Raw genomic sequence first — 23,116 nt, 5'->3', positions numbered from 1 at the left:
CCATAACCTTAACCTTAAGTTAGCAGAAGTAGACATATACTGCTGCCACAACCAAGATGGCCGCCTTCAGTTACCGTAGCAAAAAGGAAACGGAAGTGTATAGGAAATCAAATGGCGTTTGTGTTGGTATTGACTGGTGTTTGCATTCGTCTGTAAAAATTGTAGGCTTTATTGTGGTCATTAATACTTTTTAAGCATTGGCACCCAGTCGTCAGTAGTGCAATGATGATTCCGACCGAGGATGCGTCTGCTAGGAAGCGGGTGATAGAGGAGAAACTTAAGCAGGTTAGTCCACAGGAAGAGAAGGTTTAATGTTTGGAAGGACAGTGCCACTGATCTCATGACCGCCCAATGACCAAGACGAAGGCCTATTTTGTTATTGCATGATACATAGTTGCTCATTTCGAATTCTGCTGTACGACTGGATACATATGTTTCCGATCGAATGTTGACAACACCCTAGGATAGGTGAACGCATAGAACTCATGTTGGTACTATCATATGGGTGGTTTCATTAACGGTTTCCTGGTTTAGCATTCTGTTAACCAAGTCCCTTATAAGACAACAAACAATAACCGTGTCACTTTAAGTAATGTGTTGACTTATTTAATTACAAGTACCGACTCTTCTTCGACACTTAAAAGCCCTGCATAAATGGAACTGTATGTTGCGAAGACAGCTCCCTTGTATAGCAACTAGCCTCTGCCTACATGAATGTGTGAAGCGATAGGAACGATCAACACAAATGCATACAAACTGTTACATTTCATCTGTCTTCATCAAAGGAGCAAGAAACGCTGGCATTTATTCGTGAGAACTTGGAGAAGAGTGACCAGCTAACAAAAGGAATGGTAAGCTATTAATGTTGCATTTACGCAATACACAATGCTTAAAGTTAGGATACAAAAAAAATCTATTCTCTGGTGGCGTGACATCACTGTGACTTCAATTTAGTCAGTAGTGTCTTTGTCAGAACTTTGTACACATACATTGAACTGAGCTGTAGTGGTCGATGTCGCTTTTGTTCGTGAAACAACGAACGAAAGTAATGGTTTATGCCGGTTCTGCCGCTGACTAATGTTGCCTGTGCTATCAGGTGTCCATTCTGTCATCGTTTGAGAGCCGACTGATGCAGCTGGAGAACTCCATTATCCCGGTGCACAAGCAGACAGAGAACCTTCAGCGACTGCAGGAGAATGTGGACAAGACCCTCTCCTGCATGGATCACGTAATCAGCTACTACCATGTTGCCAAGGATACCGACAAGATCATCAGAGAGGGGTGAGTAGATGACGAGTGTTTAAAAAAAAAAATTAAAAAAAAATTAAAAAAAAATCACTACAATGTAGGATGACCAGCTCCTACTTTTAAGCACTCAGAATATCTTCAGGATGTCTTATTCTTTTACATTGTCTTTCATATAATCCATCTTGTGAAATGTTGTTTAATTGAGGTTTTGTAATTTATTTAATTCAATATTCTTCAGTTTAGTTTGTAACTCATTCGTTGATGAATATTGCAGACCCACAGGGCGACTGGATGAGTACCTGGCCTGTATCGCAAAGATCCAGAAAGCTGTGGAGTATTTCCAGGACAACAATCCTGACAGCCCAGAACTCAACTTAGTGGTACTGTAGCTCTCTCTATTAGTTTTTTGCATGGAATTAAGAATGAAGAGCATGTGTCATTTCTGTAATACTCTGTCACACATGCACACACACACTCTTTCACCACTGTCTGTCCTTCTTTCCCCTCTTTTCTTCTTTGTCTCTTTTTTGGGGTGTCTCAATCTCCTCTTACACATCTCCATTTTGTGTTCTATCCCCGCTGTGCAGAAAGCCAGATTTGAAAAGGGAAAGGAGAGTCTGGAGACTGAGTTCCGCGGCCTGCTGACCCGCTACAGCAAACCTGTGCCCCCCATCCTCATCCTGGATGCCATTGGTGTGGACGACGAGCTGGAGGTCCAGGAGGAAGTGACCCTGGAGCACCTGCCTGAGGCCGTGTTGCAGGACATCATCATCATCTCCGGATGGCTGGTAGAGTACGGACGCAACCAGGGTAGGTACACGCACACGTATGCACATGCATGTTCTTCTCTTTTACCCTGTGAGTTTCTCTGCTTCCCTGGCCATGAGCTTTGGAGTTGGTTTAATGTCAAATCAAATGCATGGAAACATGTGTGTTTCCTTTCGCCTGTCCCTTCTCCTGTTATCTGTTACTCTGTGCCCCTTTCTCTCTGTGCCTGTCTTCCCACCTCCGCCTGTCTCTGTTTCTGTTTCTCTTTCTGATGAAACTTTTCCATTCCCTTTCCTGAATTTCTATTCCATTTCGCCATGCTCGGTCCATGACTTCCTGAATTTCTGACGCCAGGTTTGCCCAACCAGTGATAGTCCAGGAGTATAAGTTTTAACTGTCAGGTTTGGCATCATGTATTCACCGAGTGATAGATGTTTTTTGGAACTATGATGAACTAAGGACAGGGACAGAGAGTGCATAGAGTGAGGATGAGAGCAACATCAAGGACCAAGAGAGGCCCGACACCAGTTAACAGGCGCAGGAGCTCAGAGAAAAGAAGGCCCTCGCCAAGCATGCGTTTCTACAGCTCCACTACCTTGTATGGTAAATCATGATGGAGGATCCTGGGAATTCATTAATGAACTACCAACTAACTTACTTATTTGACGCTGATCAACCTTGTGTGTGGCGTTAACTTTGTTGAGGACTGCTTCATATATTTGCGTTACGAAAAGCATAACAAATGAATCAGAACATGAATCTAATTGTCTGCAGTACAGATTTATCACTAAATTATCATTTCAATTAGCATCTTATCAAAATTCTCATGCCTTTTATCCATTGCTATTGACATTATGGTTGAGTTATCTGTTTCATCAGTACATGCTCTTTTTGAGACCGCCTCATAAGACTCAGTTGCAGGTTTTGACAGGCTAACCATCTTTTCTTCTTGGCTATTGTGTCTTTTCATTGGTTGTTCTCTGGTCCATTCCCTCAACTGATTTGTCGTTCTCTGCCTCATCCCCTCCCTCTGCCTGGGCAGACTTCATGAACGTGTACTTCCAGATCCGCTCAAGCCAGCTGGACCGCTCCATTAAGGGGCTGAAGGAGCATTTCCGCAAGAGCAGTGCCTCCTCCGGCATCCTCTACTCACCGGCAGTTCAGACCAAACGCAAAGACACCCCCACCAAGAAGGCCCCCAAAAGACCAGGTCAGTCACACAGAGAATGCTGTTCATTGTTGATTTCTGTCTTTCTATCTTTCTTTCTGTCCTGCTCTCTCTCTCTCTCTCGCTCTCTCTCTCACTCTCTCTCTATTTCTGAGTTGCACCCACTCTAGATGGTAGCCATGTCTCTGATATGCAGAGATCATGTTGGTTGGGGTGAGTTAGTTTGGGTGTCATCATATAACATTGTTTTGATTTGTTCTCTTATTATCTTTGCTCACCGTGTGTTTGATCCATTGCCCCTGAACACACATCTCATAAGAGTAATCATTGGATCTCTCTGCCAAATGAACATTTTTTGGCAAATATATGCCTTTGTCAAAATATACCTCAAAGCAACCTGTGGTGCATCCACATAGTATTTGCTGAATGTAAATGGCTTTTTATCAGCAATTGGTCACAGTTTTCTGGTATATTTTGACAAATCCTCCAGGCCACACAAATTCCACCGAACCTCCAAGATGCCTCTCTCTTTCTTCCCAAGTCCCCCCAACACCACCCACACCTACCTTCTTATCTGTTTACCCATGATGCAGTATGACCCTCCTGTGATTCTAACTAACCCCTACTTCCTTCCTCTTGTTTCTCAATTCCCGTGGGAATTGTGGTGATGGCAGTCTACATCCCAGGTAAAGACACAAAAGGCTTTAGTGTGCCACTGCCCATCGCTTTCATTGCTCTATTTTAACCATGTCTGCATTCCATCCCCCTTCTCAAGGCCAAAGTCAGGCCAAGCCATCATGCCACGCCAGCTAGTGTTTGATACCAGTAGGCTGTAGCCATTTTTAAATTTAAATGTATTTCAGAAAATAATAGAATTACAGTATTGATGGGCCAGTGTGCCTATGTAGATGCAGCATCCGTTGTCCTTGAAACATATAGAAGGCTAGATTTGTTGGACTAGTGCAAAGATGTATGGTAGGCTACAAGTTGAATGTGATATAGACAAAAAAAAGCAGTATTGCATTGGTGTAAGTCATTAGTTGTGCTCTGCTTTGCCAATGCTTGTTGTTGTGGCTTACAGTGTGTTGCCCAAGTGAGTCTAAGCTATATCTGTAAATGAATGCTATCGGTTGGAATTATTAAGATTAATTCTATCTATAGAGCATACTGTATAACTAAAGACTCTACTAATAATGTATACGCATAGGATAGTCATATTAATGTTAAACTGTATTAGCATAAGTCTGTGAATTTAATAATGGATTGTGAAATACAGAATTTTTACAGAATAGACCACAAGAAAGATCAGCGAGGTGTGCTTTTTAAAAGAAATGCTGACTAGAAGCAGTTGATCGATATCACTGAATTTGATGTTATGGCCCTTTCTCCATTTTACCGTAACATTTTCCATTCATGGTCAACATTCTTAAACAGCAAGCCTCTTGCTTTCATTTGTCAATGACTTTCTCAACGTATGCACCACATGCTTACTAACTACTAACCAAATCACATTGCCACTGTATTGCTGTACTTTGTGTTATATCGTGCTGCTGTGATGTGCATCCTCTTTGTGTTATAGAGACGTAGGATTTAAACCCATTCTCATGTAACAAGTTCACTCATTTATTGTCATGTTAACATTGCTCCCGGATGAATGAATGTATGTATGAATGTATGGTATGAGACCTGTATTAACAGAACTGTTGATGTATGTGACCTGGACTGTGATGGCTGTATTATGTGTCTATGGATTAACCAGTTTATTCTCTCTCCACTGAGCCTGTGAAAGTGCACTGCGGTGCATGGAGCTCTAGTTCTCTGTCTCTTCTGTACCCAGCTTTCACTGCAGTAGTGGTCATGTGTTTGTTCTTGTGTTGCTAGGCTACGGCTCCTTCCTCTTTTTCACTCGTAGCTTATATGTGTGATGGGTGCAAGGGATTGTGGGATGCCATTGTTTTCAGCACTCATCTCCTAGATCTCCTCCTTCCTCTCTCTCTCTTTTTTCCTCCCTTCTTTTTTGTTCTCTGTGCACTCTGGGACCCCCCCTCCCCCCACTCCCACTACTTCCTTCCTTCCCTCTTGCTGGCTTCTCTCTCTCTGTGGGTCTCGGTGGGAGCAGGGACCATTCGCAAGGCTCAGAACCTTCTGAAACAGTATTCTCAGCATGGGCTGGATGGCAAAAAAGGGGGCGCTAACCTCACCCCTCTGGAAGGTAAAGCACTCCAACTCCCCCCCTCACATACACACACAGCCCATGTGGCGTGTCCAGTCCCTGTACCTATCCAGCTCGTGTCAGTCTTGTGGTTTGTTGTTTTTTTGTGCGTTTGAAAAACAACACTCAGGTTCTCACAAGCATCAATGCAGCTTTTGGATTAAATTAATGCAACACAGTCTATTGTGTAGAATTACAGTATGCGAAAAGATGTTTGAACATGTCTACCATGTTTACCTTTTAGAGAGAAGAAAATTCGCAAACATAGTCACCAAAACACCAGTAGAAATCCAAAAGCTGCTCTGATGACGGGCTCTCCTTCATATACCTCAAAAAAGGGGCTTGGTACTGTGTCACACCCGTCTCGTTAACACACTCACTAACCCTGGGGACGTATGGTCTAAAAACACACACTCACACAAAGACACACACACACACTCTGAGCTTTCTTAGCCTGTGGGCAGCCTCTCATCTGGCCAATCTCCCCTCTCCCCTGTCCGCCCTCCACGGGTTCCTGTGCTTCCCTAAGCTCTGGGCTTTGGTGGTCGGTACTTGAGTGTCAGTCAGCAGCTCCCAGGTCAGCACACTTGTCACAGGCTCAGCTCTCAGCCCGACAGGAAGTAACCCCAGGTCATGTGACTCCCCTACTTCCTCCCCCAACCCCAAACCCTATCACCCAAACTACTGAGTAGGTCACGATTATGACCTGCGGGCCAAACACCTGAATGATGCCCTGAATGAGAAGCACGGGGCGAGTACAGGTGAGTAAAGGAGAGGGGCTAAGTCGGGGAGCTGAGGTACCAAAGGGATCTAAGGTTGAAATAGCTGCACAAAAAATGGGTGAAGAAATATATTGTATTGATATGCATCCCCTCACTGTGGTAGGAATTATTGTGAACGTGTTTCCTCTCTCTCAAACTATGATGAAGAGAAACTCCCCATTGTTGTTGATGTCCGCAGATACTTATATTTAGCAGTTTATGTAAAGAAAATGATGATGCTTGATAAAGATGATGATGATGTTAGTGGGATATGGCCACATTAAAACCCTTATAATAACTAGATTGATCGGAACATGATTAGAGTCCTTTTTGTCCTTCAGTAAGCCAATGAAGCCAAAAAAATCCCTTCTGATTTGCTCTGTCAGTATGTGTAACGCCTATGACAATGCCCATGATTGAATGCACATCATATATGTGTAAGATTAAAGCCTATATTGTAATGCCCATGATTGAATGCACATCATATATGTGTAAGATCAAAGCCTATATTGTAATGCACATTATTGTCAGGTCATCCCCATCAGCCCAGTTGAATGTAGATTAATGAAGCCTTGTGTGCAAAGCATTTTAATGGAGACCCTCCCTGAGGTCCGTGCTCTCACAGCTGCCCTTCACCGTGTGTCCATCAGGGAAGGACGACGTGCTGGACATCGAGATCGACTCCTACATCCACTGCATCAGTGCCTTCGTCAAGCTGGCCCAGAGCGAGTACGTTCTGCTCGCGGAGATCATCCCAGAACACCACCAGAAGAAGACCTTCGACTCACTCATTCAGGTCAGGGTTCAGAGGTCACAGAGGTCAGCAGATGTCCGTCACCTTTGCTGCGCTCCAGTGTGTGGCTAATCACAGATGTCTTGTAGACATTTTGTGTACTTTGTGTAAGATGTTTTTGGTTGCTATCAAATGTTCCATGTAACTACTGTGTGACTCTACTGCAGCCCTCTAGTCTATGAGCTGTTTTCCACGATGATGGTCAAGCTTGTTCAGGGTTTATTTTTTCCCCCTTTCCTTTGGAGGTGGATTTGGTCACTGTCTGGAGCAGGCAGCCTAATCTACAATTAGGGTCTTTGCTAATCTTATTTAAATTGACCTTTTGTGGGTATACTTTTTTGCTGACATCCCAACATTATGATGAGTTAAAAAATGATGCATGTCCTTAATGTTCTTCCTCACAGGAGGCCCTGGATAACCTGATGTTGGAGGGGGATAACATTGTGTCGGCCGCACGCCGGGCCATCTTGCGTCATGACTACTCTGCCGTCCTCACCATCTTCCCCATACTGAGGCACCTTAAGCAGACCAAGCCTGACTTTGACACTACCCTACAGGTAGGGACACATTTTCTGGATTGTCCTAACAAGTGAATTACCTAGAGGAATGGAATTGGGATCAATGATTGTTAAGTAAAATACCTATATCATTTTAAGAATAATTTGGCCTTTGACGTTTTTAATCCAAAATCATTTTACATTGCCGAGATACATTTTGTCAGTGAACAAACTCGGATGGCGTAGGATGTTGCCCAACTCAGCCTTGTCATGTTTTGTCTGCTCCACCACCTGAGTTTCTCTCGAGTTCCAAGTTCATGTGTCTGTTCAGGGCACAGCTGCCAGCACTAAGAACAAGCTCCCTACCCTCATCACCTCCATGGAGACCATCGGAGCCAAAGCCCTGGAGGAGTTTGCAGACAGCATCAAGGTCAGAGAGCTGTTTTACCGTCCGCTCTTTTATTATCACAGCGGTCAAAGGCAGTGGGGAAGAAAACTCTGTGTGTTGCAGTATTGAATTCATAGTTTGCAATGGAAATATATGTGGTGCTATTCCGAAATGATTTTATAGCAAAATAAAAATAACACTTTGAAAATGTTTTGTGTTACTTTCGTCTTTTAGAATGACCCTGATAAGGAGTACAACATGCCGAAGGATGGAACAGTCCATGAGTTGACCAGTAATGTGAGCGTGCTTGAACAGTTTAAATCTCATTGTCTTGTATTGGTGAATGTGATCACATTAATGTCAGCATAGAGATGAAGAGGTTTAGTCAGACAGAATTCCCAACGAGTTACTGAGAATCCGGATTCCGATTGCATGACATTGTGCGTAAACAGCAAGCATGCTCTGATGTGTAAAGAGCTAGATTTAATGTAAAGCCCACGTTTGACAAGGGACATTAATTCAAACACAAGGGTTCCTCGTCTAACATCGTCTCTGCCACACAGGCCATCTTGTTCTTGCAGCAGCTGCTGGACTTCCAGGAAACCGCTGGAGCCATGCTGGCCTCTCAAGGTAAAATCCAGAGGCAGTTCTTCCCATTAGCCTTCACAGGACACTTTCCCCATAACTGCTTTGCTAGGGTTATATTCAGTTTGAACAAAATGAGTGTATGAAAGTCGACTCATTTGTTAGTAATGAAGTGCATAGTGTATCCTCAATTACTTGTTATATTTATATTTTCATTAATCCATTTGGGCAATGTCAGATATTACAATTCACTCTGTGAAATGTAGGTGTTCTTTCTGCCCTTCAGTTGTTCCATTCCTTGTGTCGACAGAGATTTATTCTGTTAGCAGTTAACTCCATGTCCTTGTTGTATATGCAACCAGCAAGAGTTACAATTTTTTTTTTTATCATAGCCATGTCCATAGCCCAAATGGAAACATCTTGGCCCATAATGTCTTCCCATCTCACATCTGTGGCCAAGGTCACCGCCCTTTCCCTGCACTGATAACTACCTAAGGCATCTCTCTCTTGTTTAGTGCCTTTACTTGTATTGGCGAACATTCGTCATACCGCATAGCTTTCCTCTGTTTATTGCTCTCTCTTTCTCTTTCATTCTCACTCTTGCTTTCTTAAACTAACATTCTCTCCCCTTTTCTCCCTCTCAGTTCCATAATGTATATGCCCTCATCTCTTTTCGGCTCTTATTCTATGATATCACCTGTTTGTCTGTCTGCCGGCTCGCTCGCTCGCTTCATTATGCATTTTTCCGACTTCATCGCTGCTTGGCTGCCACCCCTAAGCTTCTGTGACGGGGCTGTGACTTGAATGCTTACTCTGCACTAACAAAACTTTTCTAAATTGTTGCACTTTGCTTCTCTCTCTTTCTCTCTTTCTTGTTCTTTCTCTTTCCTTCTTGCTCTCTCTTTTTTCTGCCTCGCCTCTGCCCTGTAGTACTCGGGGACACTTACAATATACCTTTAGACCCCCGAGGTAAGCAAGCACCCAGGGTCTACCTTAGCACCTTAACTCTGGGGAAATAAAGCCAGCTTTGTGGTTAAGCCTGCTCTCTAACCTTAGCAAACTCATTTATTTTCCAGGGATGCACGATAAAAACAACACGACATCAGTATCAGATGAGAAAAGCTTAAGAAGTTAATTATCGGCATCAACAGATATAAACATTTCTGCCGATGTTCCTGGCCGATAAGGTCTCAGGGAAGCATTATACAAACCTGTTCAAATAGGATGAGATTGACATTTTTTTGAAAATCTAATTAGAAATCTAGTCTGAGGTGTGTTAGGATACATTTAGGGTAGAATCAAAGTAGAAGTTGTGAGTCTGTATCTACAACAAGTAGGCCATCACAGAGAGTAATAGCTCAACTCTAGTAAAGGAGAGACTTGTGTTCTCTTCAATGAAATAAAAAAAGATGAGTATATATCAGTATCATCATCAGCTATCAGCCAAAAAGAGTTGATGAAATTATAAAAATGATCAGCAAAAATTCAAAACCGTGGGGGAGCTGTGGCGCAAGCAGCAGCCCCGACCATAAACCGACTTGAACGCCCACGGGAACTCGGGTTCGAATCCGAGCCGCGGCCATTTCCCGATCCCACTCCCCACCTCTTCTCTCCAGCTCGTTTCCTGTCAAAAACCTTCCCTATCCTATCTGATTAAAAGCAAAAAGCCCAAAAATAAATCTTAAAAAAAAAAAAAAAATCAATACCGTGCATCCCTATTCTTTTTCTAAGTAAATTGAAGTTCAATGAAGTTGTGTTGATAAGTAAGTTTGCTTGTCAGAAGAAAAAAAAAAAAAAGTAATTTGGCGAACTGACGTGTAGTTATACACATCAGATGTTGATGGCAGACTGTAACACTTCAACTGTCATTTTCAGAGACCAGCTCATCTGCCAGCAGCTACAGCTCTGAGTTCAGCAGACGACTCCTCAGCACATACATATGTAAGTTCACATTGGCTGGGTTTCTAGAGTGAAACCACATGTCTGTAGGTGCCATTATCTCCCTCTCATCACTCATCAAAAATCTGTGTGCATTTTAGGTAAAGTTCTGGGCAACCTACAGCTGAACCTTCTCAGTAAATCCAAAGTTTATGAGGACCAAGCCCTCAGTGCCATATTCCTCCACAACAACTACAACTACATCCTCAAGTCCCTGGAGAAGTAAACAAATATCTTCATGCTCTTTGACAGCATATGTAGCTAAGGGATAATGTATAGTCCGCCGAACAGTATTTGCAAATAAATCCATTCAGGATGAAAAAAGACCCCTCCGCTCCGCTTCGGATACTGACTGGCAGACTATACATTATCCCTTACATATCAGGCCTCTAAACATTGAGATTAAATTCAATTCAATTCAATTCAATTCAATTCAATTCAATTCAATTCAACTTTTTGCAACATTCTGCCATATAATAATATAAAATACTCTAGTTGGTAATGGTTACCACAAGTAGTTTGAGATTCTGAATCTCTCTTTCTCGTACTGTTAATGTGTGTAGATTTTATTTCAACTTTAATCCTGATTTGTACATCGCTTCAGACAAAAAGCAACTGAATACACAAATTTAACCTTTTGTGTAATCCTCTAATCTCCAACAGGTCAGAATTAATCCAGTTGGTGGCCGTCACTAATAAGAAGGTGGAGAGTTCTTACAGAGAGCTGATACAGCAACAAATCCAGGTGTACCAACACAGGTAGAAATAATCAACTCATCCTCTCTTTGATGTCTATTGTTTTCATTGATACTGTCATTAACTGTGTTGTTATGCCTATGAGAGGTAGAGTGACATTTGTGTTAGATTAGATATGGTCATTCTGTTAGATTTTGTATCTAAAATTCTTGAATTCAGAAATGTTTGAAACATTATGAAGTTATTGCTTGTGATGGACAATTGGATGCAGAGAGAGGTTCCTTACTGTACTGAAGAACACTGTTGTGTGAGAGTTTATCAACTTGAGCCCAACATTTCTTTTTCTTTCAGCTGGTACAAAGTCACAGAGCACATAACTGATCGGAATATGCCTACTTTCCAACCTGGTACAAAGGTAAGCATTTTGTATTGTACCTAGATATGAAAAAAACATTTTGTGTCCTCTGAAAAACACAAAATTGTGATTTTTTTTTTTTTTTCTTATGCCCTTCCATTATTTTATTCACCAGTTGAAAGATAAAGAACGCCAGGTGATCAAAGACAAATTCAAGGCAAGTTATTTATGTCCACATGTATTTACTAATGTGTATATGTTTTTAGCAGACCCACTGCTGTCAGATTGCCACAATCATCAGCATAACCACTAAGAGTAATTTCTTGAAAACTATTGCAATAATTACTAAATAACACAACAAGCCTCTTTCAAGGGTTTCAATGATGGCCTGGAGGAGCTGTGTAAGATCCAGAAGGGCTGGGCCATCCCCGACAAAGAGCAGCGGGACTTCATTCGCCAGGCTCAGAAGAGGGTGGTGTCCGAGGCCTACAGGGCCTTCCTGCATAGGTGAGTGGGAACATCTCCATCTAGAACACCAGTGGAGGCCAAGCAGATACAAAGCAAATGTAATATCAAATGTTACCAGCTCAAAGGCAAAAATGTACTTTCTTAGTGAGTAGTTTACTTTATTATTTAATGGGTAGGTAATTAGTAAGTGGTTAACTTCTTCAGAAACAGACAGATATCAGATGCAATAATGAAAACACAGAGGCCATTTTAAATACATATCTGCACATGGTCTGTGGTAACTGGCCCAGTTTTTTTATGGTTTAATATTAAAACCATATCCATCAGATGAGTGATTGTATGTACTGACATTTCAACTTTAAGCCCAAAGAGTGAGGAGTTTTAGGGTAAAGGGTTGATGTAATTATTTTAACCTTTTTTTTCCCAAACAGATATGCAAACATCTCCTTCACAAAAAATCCAGAGAAGTATCACAAGTACAGGGCAGAGAATGTGGAGGATATGATCGAGAGGCTTTTCGACACCTCAGCTTGAGTTGCTGTCGGTCACCATTGGCAAACACCCTTCGCTCCTTGCACATTGCTATGCTCATGTCAACCTACTGCTTTTATTGTATCCTCTGGGAATCTTTTTTTTTTTTTTTTGTATAAAGACACTATTTATGTAAATTCCACATCTGTCCTTGGGATTAATACACTATAAATGAAATAAAATAAATCATGTTACTTCGGTGTTCTATTACTGTACAGATGTTGGATATGTAAAATACAAAGATACAGCAGACATCACTGTAGCAAAACTTATTATGCCAAAATGCAGTGGTCCAAGTTCAGATGACTAGCCCTCGATTATTAGTATATCTGCAGGAAAGGAGCATCCAAATCAAATAGTCTGTCTATTAACAGTGCAGGAAAGTAACCTAACATGCAATCTAGATTATATAATCAGCAGTGGCGGTTCTAGACAATTTTTACTAGGGGGGCCAAGGAGGGGCCAGTGTTTAACCAGAGGGGCACATCAAAATGATAAGATTTTTGTAACCAATAGTAGCTAGGTAGTCATATATAATAATATATAGTAATAATATAATAATTATAATAATAATATTATAATAGTATTGTTTTCTGTTTATAGTTTCTTCAAATTTAGACTTTTTAAATTCTAGTGGTTGGTTAGCTGGCGAACACAGTCATGACGACGAACATCTTCATACAAAATTGCCCCACCAGAAATTTCGGGCTAAAATCGCCACTGCTATTCATACTAAAATCTAAGCATGTGCTTTTTTATGTGTTGTCTCCTTTAGGATTTGTTTTTGGCGGTGATACAATTGTGAATAATTACTGTGTCTTATCGAACCTAAACTGTCCTGAGCAAGCTAGCGACCTGTAGCAGATAGCTGATAGCACATCTAAATAAGACAGAAGGACAGCGATATTTGGAAAAGGCATTGATTATTGGCTGCGATCCATATTTATTAACTTCAACTTTATTTTGTCCCTTAAAGTCTGCAAAGCGTCTGCCACCAACTTTCTTTCCCCGACATTTACATGTATCTTCTACATAATCCATCCCCATACACCGGAGATTTCAAGAGTACAAATGCCTATCAATATGCAGTTGCAGGATGGGTGAACGACACCAAGATATGGGATCTGGAGACAAAAAATATGTATGTGATCACACAGGTCATGTAAGTAATTCAAACAGCGATTATCAACCGTGTTATTATAGTGGTGGTTAAGAGTGCCAATATGGGCTAACGAGTTATAGCTAAAGCCTTTAGTAAGGGGCAAAACAGCTTGCTAGCTATTAGCACTCTAGCTTGCTCAGGAGAGTTTAGCTTTAATAAGACACAGTAATTATTCACGATTGTATCAACGTGTTGCATTTCACTTAACAGGTCAGTCATTCCCTAAATCTTTTGGAATAGAACAAAATTGTATATCTGGGTTTCTTTGGCGACAGTTGTCGCATCCAACAGCACATATCCCGGGCATATGAACTTTCTGTGGGTTGTGACCGACGCACAGCTAGACTACTGTGTCCGTGTTGGACACAAATATGGCAGCGCTTAGACACAGTAACGTCACATGGTATCAATGAACATAGATATATATAAAGGGACAGCTAGCCTTTATATATATATCTATGTCCATGAATAGTAGTTGCTGAGCTCTCATTCACCGACGAGCTCCACACCTGGCAGACTACAGTGTTTGGGTGCGCCGCATTCATTTACCCTTGTAGAACGTTGCGTCGCATAAGTTCCGCTTTTGGCGCTCGGGTGTAAAATCATAATAAAGAAAAAAAAAAATGAGTTGGTCAGCACGGGGTGGCCACAGGGGTGGCCAGGGACATGTCTACGGGGGCACGGGCCACCCCAGGCCTCCGTGTAGAACCGCCACTGATAATCAGATTAGAAAAGTTAAGTAGGAATTAGTAGCCTATCAACGCAACACGTCAAGTGTTCAGATTCAGAAGGCTGCCGCTATCAGCAGCATCCAGCTGTGCGCGGCAACACCTGTTTTTTGGTGTGAGAATCAATCCCTGATCTCAGCATCGTCATCTCATGGGATAGTTTCATATGAACTAAAGAAGAATGGTGATCTCTTCGTTCGTGTGGTAATTTGTCTGTATGAGGAGTGACATGACGGGCCATGATGAGTAAAATCCCCGTTCATAAATTACATAGGCTTTTTAAAAATCGAATCGAATCGATCTCTTAGCCTCATGGACGCAGCTGTAACAGCGAGTGATACTTAACCATCCTAACTTTACAGAATCATTGTAGAGCTACAGAACCTGTACCAAATTGACATAATTGATGTGTTTGTGATTTATAACTCGTTGTTGTGTGGCACTTTATGAAATATATCTATTTGTGTACCATATGCCCAAAAGGTTTAACATTAACCAAGCTGCGCTATCTATTGCTAGCTACCTAAGGAAATTGAAAATATTCTATAACACAGAGCTCTATGAACAAAGAGTTTAGGATACTCCCCCGCCTATTATAAAGTTCTGTGATCTTTGATGAACTGTGTTGGAAGACATAACCGTAAGAACCAGAGACTAATGCAGCTTTTATGTAAGGGATAATGTATAGTCCGGAGGTCATTATCGGGGGAAAAATCCCGACGGGACGAACAGGACCCCGACGCGCAGCAGATAAGTGTATTTATTATACGGCTCCTCAGAATGTTCCAAAAAGTTCCGTTGATTTGAATGGGCCATCGCGAATTAATGACTGCTGTCATTGGCAACGGGTTTTATGATTCTAATTCACATCTTCCATATCATTCAAGTAATCCGTTCACCTAATTAATTGTAACTTGAAGTCAGCAAGTACTGGAACGGAAACCCTTGACTTTAGTGAAACCGTGGCAACGGGTGATATGTCTAGTTGAGAGCTGTATATGTGACGTGACCTGAGGCTCAGTAGTACCACACGTCACAATGCAGTTATATTGGTGTATAACTTACCTCCTAGCCCCTTTCATTCCAACTTGTGTAATTGTCCGGATAAGTAAAGTAGCCTAATGTAGATGTTATACACCACTGTGCCAAATGGATGAGGTAACCGATGAGGTAAGATTTTTATCATTATAAAAATGTCTGTTTGTGAAAATTGTTGCCTATCACTAATTGAATAATCCTCTAAAATATCATGTTAAGACATACAGGATGCAAAATGTTATGTCTGGTTACGACAATGCCGTTTCATACACTGTATTTATTTTTCAATATATCTTTATTAATTTCTAAATATTGCTCTCATTCATGTTTTGCTCTGCTCTGGGGATCTCAATAATTATCATAAGAATAAGGGTTTTACAAATTATTATATTATATTATATTTATTTAATTTATTCTGAACTGTTGTGTTGTATATTTCTGTATAAATACATTGAGAGCCACTAAATCCGGAGGCAAATTCCTTGTATGTGTAAACTTACTTGGCCAATAAACATGATTCTGATTCTGATTCTGATAAGAACCGTTACATGAATGAATGATTTTCCATTTGTGTGATCTTGTCTTCCAGGAGTCTGATGATGACTCTTACAATTTGAGGAAACCTAAAGGAACGAAACTGACTGTTGCTGAGGGTGATTCGGCATGCTACAATAGGGCACATTTGGGAGAGACGGTATGGCTTACTTGTCATTTTATATTGATGCGGTCCTGGATATTTTACATTTGCCGTCACTATTTGACAGTTTTTTTGTGTCCCCCTTCATAGTTATCAATAATAATTTAAGTGTGCAATAAACTGGTGTTTAAACTGTTTTATTCAGCTATACCAGGAGTCTCCCGGATTTGAGCTATCCGATCCAAATATGCACCTGATTGATGGCACCTACAACTGCCTCCATGATGTCCATTTAAGGACATTTTTCAAAAAGCCAGAAAGAAAAAAAAAGCTTCTACAGAATGGCTTAATTACTACTGATGAGAAGGTTAGTGACTGTAAAGACTATCTATTGGTACTTAAATGAAATATAATGGTAAATGTTGGTTGAAAAGATGTCTTTAGACGATTGGTTAAAAATGTAAAGAATACATTAGTGTTTAGTTGTTTGCTAGGGTGCTGCTATGGTAGTTGAAATGCTTGTTCAGGGTTTTTCCTGGGTCAAAATGGGTCTTCGGTGCTCAAAAAAAAAATGTGTGTGTGTGTTACCATGTCACCTTATTAGCTTACATTTTACCATTTCATAAATAATGAGGATATGCTTCAGGAAATCATTTTGCTTCCACTTTAGATTCAAATAGATTGACAATAGTCCAAGCCCCATGGTGCTATCATGTATGGTTCAAAGATTATAAAGGTTTACCTCTTTACATATGCAAACTACTGAAATGTATATCAATAGAATCTAGAACTAACCAGTGGTCAGAAATAGAACACACAAATTATGAAATTCAAGTTTATCTATTATTACTATTCATTTTATTATACAAACCTACATACCATTCTTTTTGTTTTCTGTCCACAAATATGTTTAATAGTGTGTTTAACTTCTATTGGCCCACCAATGGAGGTTGCGTTGGAAATCAAACTTTTGTCAGCATTCTGAGTGGACATTTCATTTGCATTTGTACAGGTGTATGCGTGCACGTCGGGCTGGCCCTCGCAGCGGAACGACAGTTTACAACCGCACCGGTTTATCAATGATAATATTAATATTATTACGGTATATTCGAGATGCAATACAAATCTATCCGCTCTCCTCCGAACGAGCTGAGCTTTCATTGATAAACCAATGCGGTTGTCTGCCTCTCCCGAGGCTCCGCGGTCTACTGGTACTCGTTCAAACGGGTAGACAAATCGAATAATAGCCTACACCTGTGTAGGTCCTCAACTTAGCAGATATTTTAATACATTGAAAGCCATGAATACTGAAAATGGAATGTTATGCTCAAAATCACCGCCGACTGATGAAGTCAGGATGCATACGCAAGTTGAGTGATTGGCAGCTGGCCGCTCTGTCCATTCGCGCACCTCACAGTTGCGTATTGTTTAGACAAGACACGCTTATCAACTCGATTACTATTGATCTAAACAGAACGAGGTTTCGGCTGTAGCGTATACTTGAAACATACTATTTAGACCATATTCTCTTACATGCAATTTGCACGCGTGATGAATTGCGGCTTAATGGTGTTTTGAGCCCTCACCGTCGACTTCAAGGCAGCAGCTGCCTGGAAGGTGCATCCCACCCCTGAGCGAAATAATTCATATCTATAAATAACAGCTCACCTTTATCTTTTTAACCAGATTTGTAAACAGGTCGCGATCAATATTTTGCAGTACAATATGCTACCTTGGTTAAAAATCGAATTACATTAGATGCATGCTAGCATTGCGCTAAATAATTAGACAGCTAACATTAATTAGTGGTGTTAACATGAAGTCAGTTATTGTATATGGCATTAATATTTTCTAAAACACCTACACTAGTTGTTTTAACCAGATTTGTAAGCAGGTTGTAAACATCATTTTTGAAGTGCCTTGGTTTAAAACAGCTAAAAGCTAGCTACATTAAGTTGCTTGCTCAAATCTCAAATTCAAACCAACGTATTCTCTAAACTGGCAAGCTTGGAACAGCCTCTGTTCAATGATTGGCTCAGAGGTGGGATGCGCCTTCCAGGCAGCTGCTGCCTTGAAGTCAACGGTAAGGGCTCAAAACGAAGGTTACGTATGTAACCACGGTTCTATGAGTTTCGGATGACCGCCAGAGGCGGTGCTTACAGCACTGGATTTCCATCGCACGTACGTGCAGGTCGAGTGTTAATACCAACAAAGTCACCTGTGACCTGGGTGACGTCGTCAATGTGCGCTAGCACAAAAGGCCGTCTTACCCAGCAAGCGACCTCTTGACAATCTTCTCGTGCAAACTCCGAGTGACTGCCAAGGTCTGGCGGTCATCCGAAACTCATAGAACCGTGGTTACATACGTAACCTTCGTTCTATTTCGTTTCTCCCTCCTCGTTTCTACCTTACAACTCCGGTGCTGTAGACTTAGCTGGTAAGCTAAGTCTAGCTCTGTCCATCAACGTTCGTCTAATATGGCCGTAGCCTGCCGGGTAGCTGTCTAACTGAAGATACTAAGGACACTATATCCAGAGAAACCGGCGAGAACACCGTTCAGCTGGGTTATTTCCACCTGTGCCGAGTGAGCGGGGCCGCTCCGGTCCAGGCTACACTTCAAGTAAGAAACAACCAGTTAGCTTACCCGCTTTGATGCGAACAAAAACAACTTCGAATAACGCAGTTTCTCAGAGGGTGAATATCCACTGCCCCGACCACAATGGGTAACGAAACTACTAGCGTCTTCCTCGAATCACGAATGTCGACCTGCTTTCGCGAGAAGATGCAAGAGGTCGCTTGCTGGGTAAGACGGCCTTTTGTGCTAGCGCACATTGACGACGTCACCCAGGTCACAGGTGACTTTGTTGGTATTAACACTCGACCTGCACGTACGTGCGATGGAAATCCAGTGCTGTAAGCACCGCCTCTGGCGGTCAGGAGAAACGAAATAGAACACCATTAAGCTGAATTGCGCCATGAATGACAGCTTTTTTTTATTTATTTTTTTTATCGCTGACTTTTTTTTGCCTTAGGCGCTCGGGATTTGTTGTAGGCGCTCGGGAAAACGGCTTAGGCGCGCGCCCAAATTTTCTCTATGCAGGAAAAACCCTGTTGTTATGGTGGTTGCTAGAAGTTTGCCATAACACTCATAATGAGAACTAGGATACTAAAGTAACTATAGTAATTGCCGTGGCGATTGCCAAGGCATTGTTATACTAGTCAAGCTGGTTGCTAAGGTTTTGCTATCATATCATATATGACATCATAGTTTAGGTGGTTGCCAAGGTGTTGCTATGGTAGTGTAGGTGGTTGCTTGGGGTTTGCTTTTAATAGTCAAGCTGGGAACTAGGGTGTTGATATGGTTGTTTAGGTAATTGACAGTGTTTTGTTTTGGTAGAGGTAGTTGATAGATTGGTGATATGGTACTTGTGATGGTTAGGTGTTGGGATGGTAGTTGGTGTGGTTGCTAGGGCATTGCTATAGTAGTCAAGCTGGTTAACAGCGTGTTACTAAGGAAGCTTAGTTGATTTCTGTGGTGGTTGTAATGGTGTTGCTATGGCAGTTTAGATTGTTGCTAGGGTGTTGCTATGGTAATTGAGGTGGTTGCTGCTGTTGTTGTTAGGTTGTTGCTATGGTACTTATGATTGTTGCCAAAATGTTTCTATGACCGTTCCTGTGGTTTCTGTGGTAGCTGCTTGGTTATTACAATGGTAGTCAAGTTGGTTGCTTAGGTATTGATACTGTATAAAATCATAATTTTGTCTATGTAGAAAGGCAGATAATCAGTTATAATATAAATAGAATGTCGAATATCTATCCTTTGCTGACATTTTGTTGAGACTTTTTATGGCACTTTTTCAGGTGCTGTGTACACCTAAAGAATACAATAAATACACCAGGTACACCAAAACAGTTCAGCTCTCTTGGGAGAAGCTGTATTATGAGCAGCAGGTAATTATCATCCTAGTTCATGGCAAAGATAGTTAATGGGATAAGTCCCTTTTATGCTGTCTTATTATGGTGGCTGTTAATACAATAACAATCTGTGCTTCTCAGAAAAAGCTGCTGAAAGACTTTCTGACCTTGAAAGAGAAGGGTGGCATTCCCTGTAATATCCACTTGTCAGATATGAGAGACTGGCTTGTCCACAGCGGTGCAGACATGTGCAACAAGATGTAAGTATGTATTTGTTGTCTATCAGCTCACTCTGGGTGTAATTGTCTCTTAGCAACGGATGTGAGTGATAAACCAATGCATTTCTTGGATCGAGCTCCAGTCCAAAGAGTATAATCGGTAGAACAACATCTACTACATTGGAGCATAAAGTGTAATGGATTTTGTTATTGTCCAAGGTTCCAGAAACCGTCAGGGAACAGACGGGATCTGCACCTTGCTAAATTGGTGAGATATTTATAATTATTTATAGGCAGAGAAACCATTTAGGACAGACAAAAAGATGAAACATTTTAAATGTCTCACTGATTCATTTCATTAATGGCTTTGTGGTCACAATGAATTGCCCTCATCTTTTCCAACACTTCCTCACAGACATGGGAAGTGAATCGGCGGCTCAAGCTGGAGGAGATAGAGAGAGAGGTGTGCCGGGAACTACGTCTGGAGCGTTCCTCCAAGATACCAATCTCCCACAGAAGCGAGGTAAGGGTTTGGAAAGCTCTGAGTAAGTCTTCAAGTCAATATAACAATAATCGTAAATTCTCTATGTCTTTCCTTCGTCTCTTTTACATTGCAGATTATGAAAACTGTGGAGTGGGTCCCACCTCCAGACTCTTATGGACCAGGTCCACGTGACCTCACTTCCCCATCAGGAGCATCAAGTGACGGTTTCTACACATCTTCTATGACTTTTGACTCTTTTGACTCGTAAGTTGTTTTTACGAATTGATACACCACTAAAAGAGATTGCCATTTCCACAGTAGTCTTATTTATCATATTTATTAATATTTAAAAAAATATATATCATTATTATTACAGATTGTTCATGGAGACCCCAGAGGAACAACATGTGATGGTGAGCTGTACAAAGAACAAAATGTCTGTTTATCCTCCTTATTCTGCAGTGGCTATGCACATGATTTGTATGGTTCATTATGATTCTATTGAAGATTACAAACAAAATGCAGATTATCTTTGATGTCAATGGTCAGTGCTATACTCCTTCATATACAGTATATATATATTTTTGGTTTTTTTGTGTTAAGCTTTCTTCGGGGGACAGGAAAGCAATCTTTGACATGTCAAGAGTCATGTCATCTCTGAAGTCAGGAACAACCTCCTTCCAGTTCTGAGGAAACGATTTCAAAAGAAGGAATCAAGCTCCTCGTCAGGAAGTGGCAGGCCCTCCAGTGAAAACTCTGACCGAAGCCGTAGCAGCTCCTCTTTCCTTTTCACTGACTCTTCTTCTAGCAACAACAACACCATAACAATGATGTTCAGTCCGAGGTCAAGTGCCACCATTTCTTCCCCTGCCTCTCTTCATGACAAAGAAAGTGGGAGTTATGAATCATACCTAGGACTGACTTTTTACACGGAAGTTCCTTTTTCAGAGGAGCTTTGTAATGAGACTTCAGTTAAGAGATCAGTCACTCCCTCCAGTGCAGTAAATGCCCAGGAGAGCCCAATAACCATAACACCTTCGTCTGAAGCTTTCAGAGCTGAAAGCTTTGTTTTGGAGATAATACATGATTCGATCGCTTTCTCTGAAACATCTCAAGATATTAACAACTCTGACACTCTTGCTGGATTCACCATTATGTCCAACGATGTTGTGGACACAACCCTGGACGAAGCAATAGGAGTGTTAGATAGAGAAGGACTACTCTCTCAGGATAGAAGCTCCAATGAAGAGTTTGATGATCGCCTTCTGTCTATCGGACCGTGTATTACTACTGATGACCATGGCACTGAGATCAAACTTTTGGGTGGCAAGCCAACGGATGAAGCTATCAATAATTTACTTGATGAAGAGAAAGATGTAGAACTGTACACAGGGCAGAAATTGAGGCTGTCACACAGGACTTACTATCAAGTGAGTCTCCTTCCAGTACTGAAACATCAAAGGAGAGGGTGTTTTCTGAATGTGACGCTAAATTTACATGCAAAGAAACTGCTTCAGGAACGCACCTAGATTGTGCTCATCCTAGGAAATCAGTGAATCGTATCTTGCAGGATAATAAACTGCATAGTGTTAACACACCTAGGGAACTATTACCAAGAAACACTCCACAACTGGCTCATTCTGTTGCTTCCGTCTTGTATCACAACATATTTGACAGTGAATCCTCCAGACAATCCAACATTACTCCAGTCTCAGATCAGCTGTGATGTTAGTTTGTGTGAGACCCACCACGGAACAGGAACTGAAAGAATTTACACAGCCCTTGTCAGGGTCTGCTGTTAATCTCCTCAAAGACTTGTTTGGAGAGAAAGCCCAGAGTCTGAAAACGACCAAGGACCCAATCCAGCTCATCACAAACCCAACTTCAGAGACACTCTTCTTTATGCCCCACGTCAACAATAAAGACACAGTTTGCCACAAAATTGCCATTGAAGACCTGTGTGCAATGGATGCCATGAAGAATATGATTCCTCCTAACGACTCAAAGAGGGTTAAGACCCCATCCGCCCCTAGGACCAAAAGTGAGAGATTCTCTCGGCCCTCAAGTCCAACTCATGACATCTTACTGGCAGTTGTAGAAAAACTGGTCAATAAAATGACTGTTCACAGTCTCAGCATCCCAGAGGCTTCCAATGAGGCTGCCTGCAAACAGTTATCATGTTGTTCTCCAAATGGACCTCTTTCAGAGTTTCAGCATCAACTGATTTCTAGGCTCTGCCCTGTGCTTGTGTCTGACATTATGGAATCGCTTTCCAGTGAAATCGTCAGCCCTGATGGTAAGATTTTGTTTTGTTTTTTTATTCAGTTTTCAGACTGCCTCATGCAATATCTTCTGTGTGAAGATACATTTCAAAGTGGACTATTACTGTAACTCCAACTTAGTTTAGTTGTTTAACCTTTACATAGATATATTTACTTAACTATAACTATATTACATAATTCTAACTGGCTGATTTATTTGTTTTTGCATGAATTTAAACGTAATCTTGTATTTGCATCAGATTTA

At 41.3% G+C, this 23,116-nt stretch overlaps 2 protein-coding genes across 11 annotated transcripts; both read left to right on the top strand.

Moving 5' to 3' along the window:
• Positions 1–85: 85 nt before the first annotated feature.
• Positions 86–12,602, top strand: exoc7 (exocyst complex component 7). 9 transcript variants are annotated; one of them, XM_031560974.2, is made up of 21 exons: positions 86–285; positions 786–851; positions 1,097–1,281; positions 1,523–1,628; positions 1,836–2,058; positions 3,059–3,226; positions 3,859–3,870; positions 6,089–6,157; positions 6,808–6,953; positions 7,355–7,507; positions 7,779–7,877; positions 8,070–8,132; positions 8,399–8,465; positions 9,351–9,389; positions 10,296–10,361; positions 10,460–10,580; positions 11,022–11,117; positions 11,406–11,469; positions 11,585–11,626; positions 11,783–11,916; positions 12,309–12,602. In XM_031560974.2, exons 1-21 carry the CDS (start codon positions 223–225, stop codon positions 12,409–12,411), a joined length of 2,085 nt encoding a protein of 694 aa, XP_031416834.1. In that variant the 5' UTR covers positions 86–222; the 3' UTR covers positions 12,412–12,602. The 9 variants fall into 9 exon arrangements, with proteins under 9 accessions (XP_031416834.1, XP_031416832.1, XP_031416833.1 ...); XM_031560972.2 differs by lacking the exon at positions 6,089–6,157 and adding an exon at positions 5,304–5,396; XM_031560973.2 differs by lacking the exons at positions 3,859–3,870; positions 6,089–6,157 and adding an exon at positions 5,304–5,396.
• Positions 12,603–15,129: 2,527 nt separating this feature from the next.
• Positions 15,130–21,202, top strand: LOC116218677 (fibrous sheath-interacting protein 2-like). Of its 2 annotated transcripts, XM_042703214.1 has the most exons (9): positions 15,130–15,468; positions 15,926–16,030; positions 16,179–16,340; positions 19,835–19,924; positions 20,030–20,148; positions 20,326–20,374; positions 20,522–20,629; positions 20,724–20,854; positions 20,967–21,202. In XM_042703214.1, the coding sequence occupies exons 1-9, from the start codon at positions 15,448–15,450 to the stop codon at positions 21,124–21,126; spliced, it is 945 nt and encodes a 314-aa protein (XP_042559148.1). In that variant the 5' UTR covers positions 15,130–15,447; the 3' UTR covers positions 21,127–21,202. The 2 variants fall into 2 exon arrangements, with proteins under 2 accessions (XP_042559148.1, XP_031416948.1); XM_031561088.1 differs by lacking the exon at positions 15,130–15,468 and having other exon boundaries at positions 15,840–16,030.
• Positions 21,203–23,116: the final 1,914 nt, after the last annotated feature.

Source organism: Clupea harengus, chromosome 23 (genome assembly GCF_900700415.2).
Source record: "Clupea harengus chromosome 23, Ch_v2.0.2, whole genome shotgun sequence".
Lineage (NCBI taxonomy): Eukaryota > Metazoa > Chordata > Actinopteri > Clupeiformes > Clupeidae > Clupea > Clupea harengus.
The sequence above is the reverse complement of the archived record's forward strand: the minus strand, read 5'-3'. Positions and strand labels throughout refer to the sequence as shown.

Coding starts and splice junctions, on each gene's coding strand:
- exoc7 (XM_031560972.2), top strand. CDS start 223: ATGATGATTCCGACCGAGGATGCGTCTGCTAGGAAGCGGGTGATAGAG. Junction 7,508..7,778: donor ACTTTGACACTACCCTACAG/GTAGGGACACAT, acceptor GTGTCTGTTCAG/GGCACAGCTGCCAGCACTAA. Junction 10,362..10,459: donor ACTCCTCAGCACATACATAT/GTAAGTTCACAT, acceptor TGTGCATTTTAG/GTAAAGTTCTGGGCAACCTA.
- LOC116218677 (XM_031561088.1), top strand. CDS start 15,893: ATGATTTTCCATTTGTGTGATCTTGTCTTCCAGGAGTCTGATGATGAC. Junction 16,341..19,834: donor TAATTACTACTGATGAGAAG/GTTAGTGACTGT, acceptor GCACTTTTTCAG/GTGCTGTGTACACCTAAAGA. Junction 20,855..20,966: donor ACTTTTGACTCTTTTGACTC/GTAAGTTGTTTT, acceptor TTATTATTACAG/ATTGTTCATGGAGACCCCAG.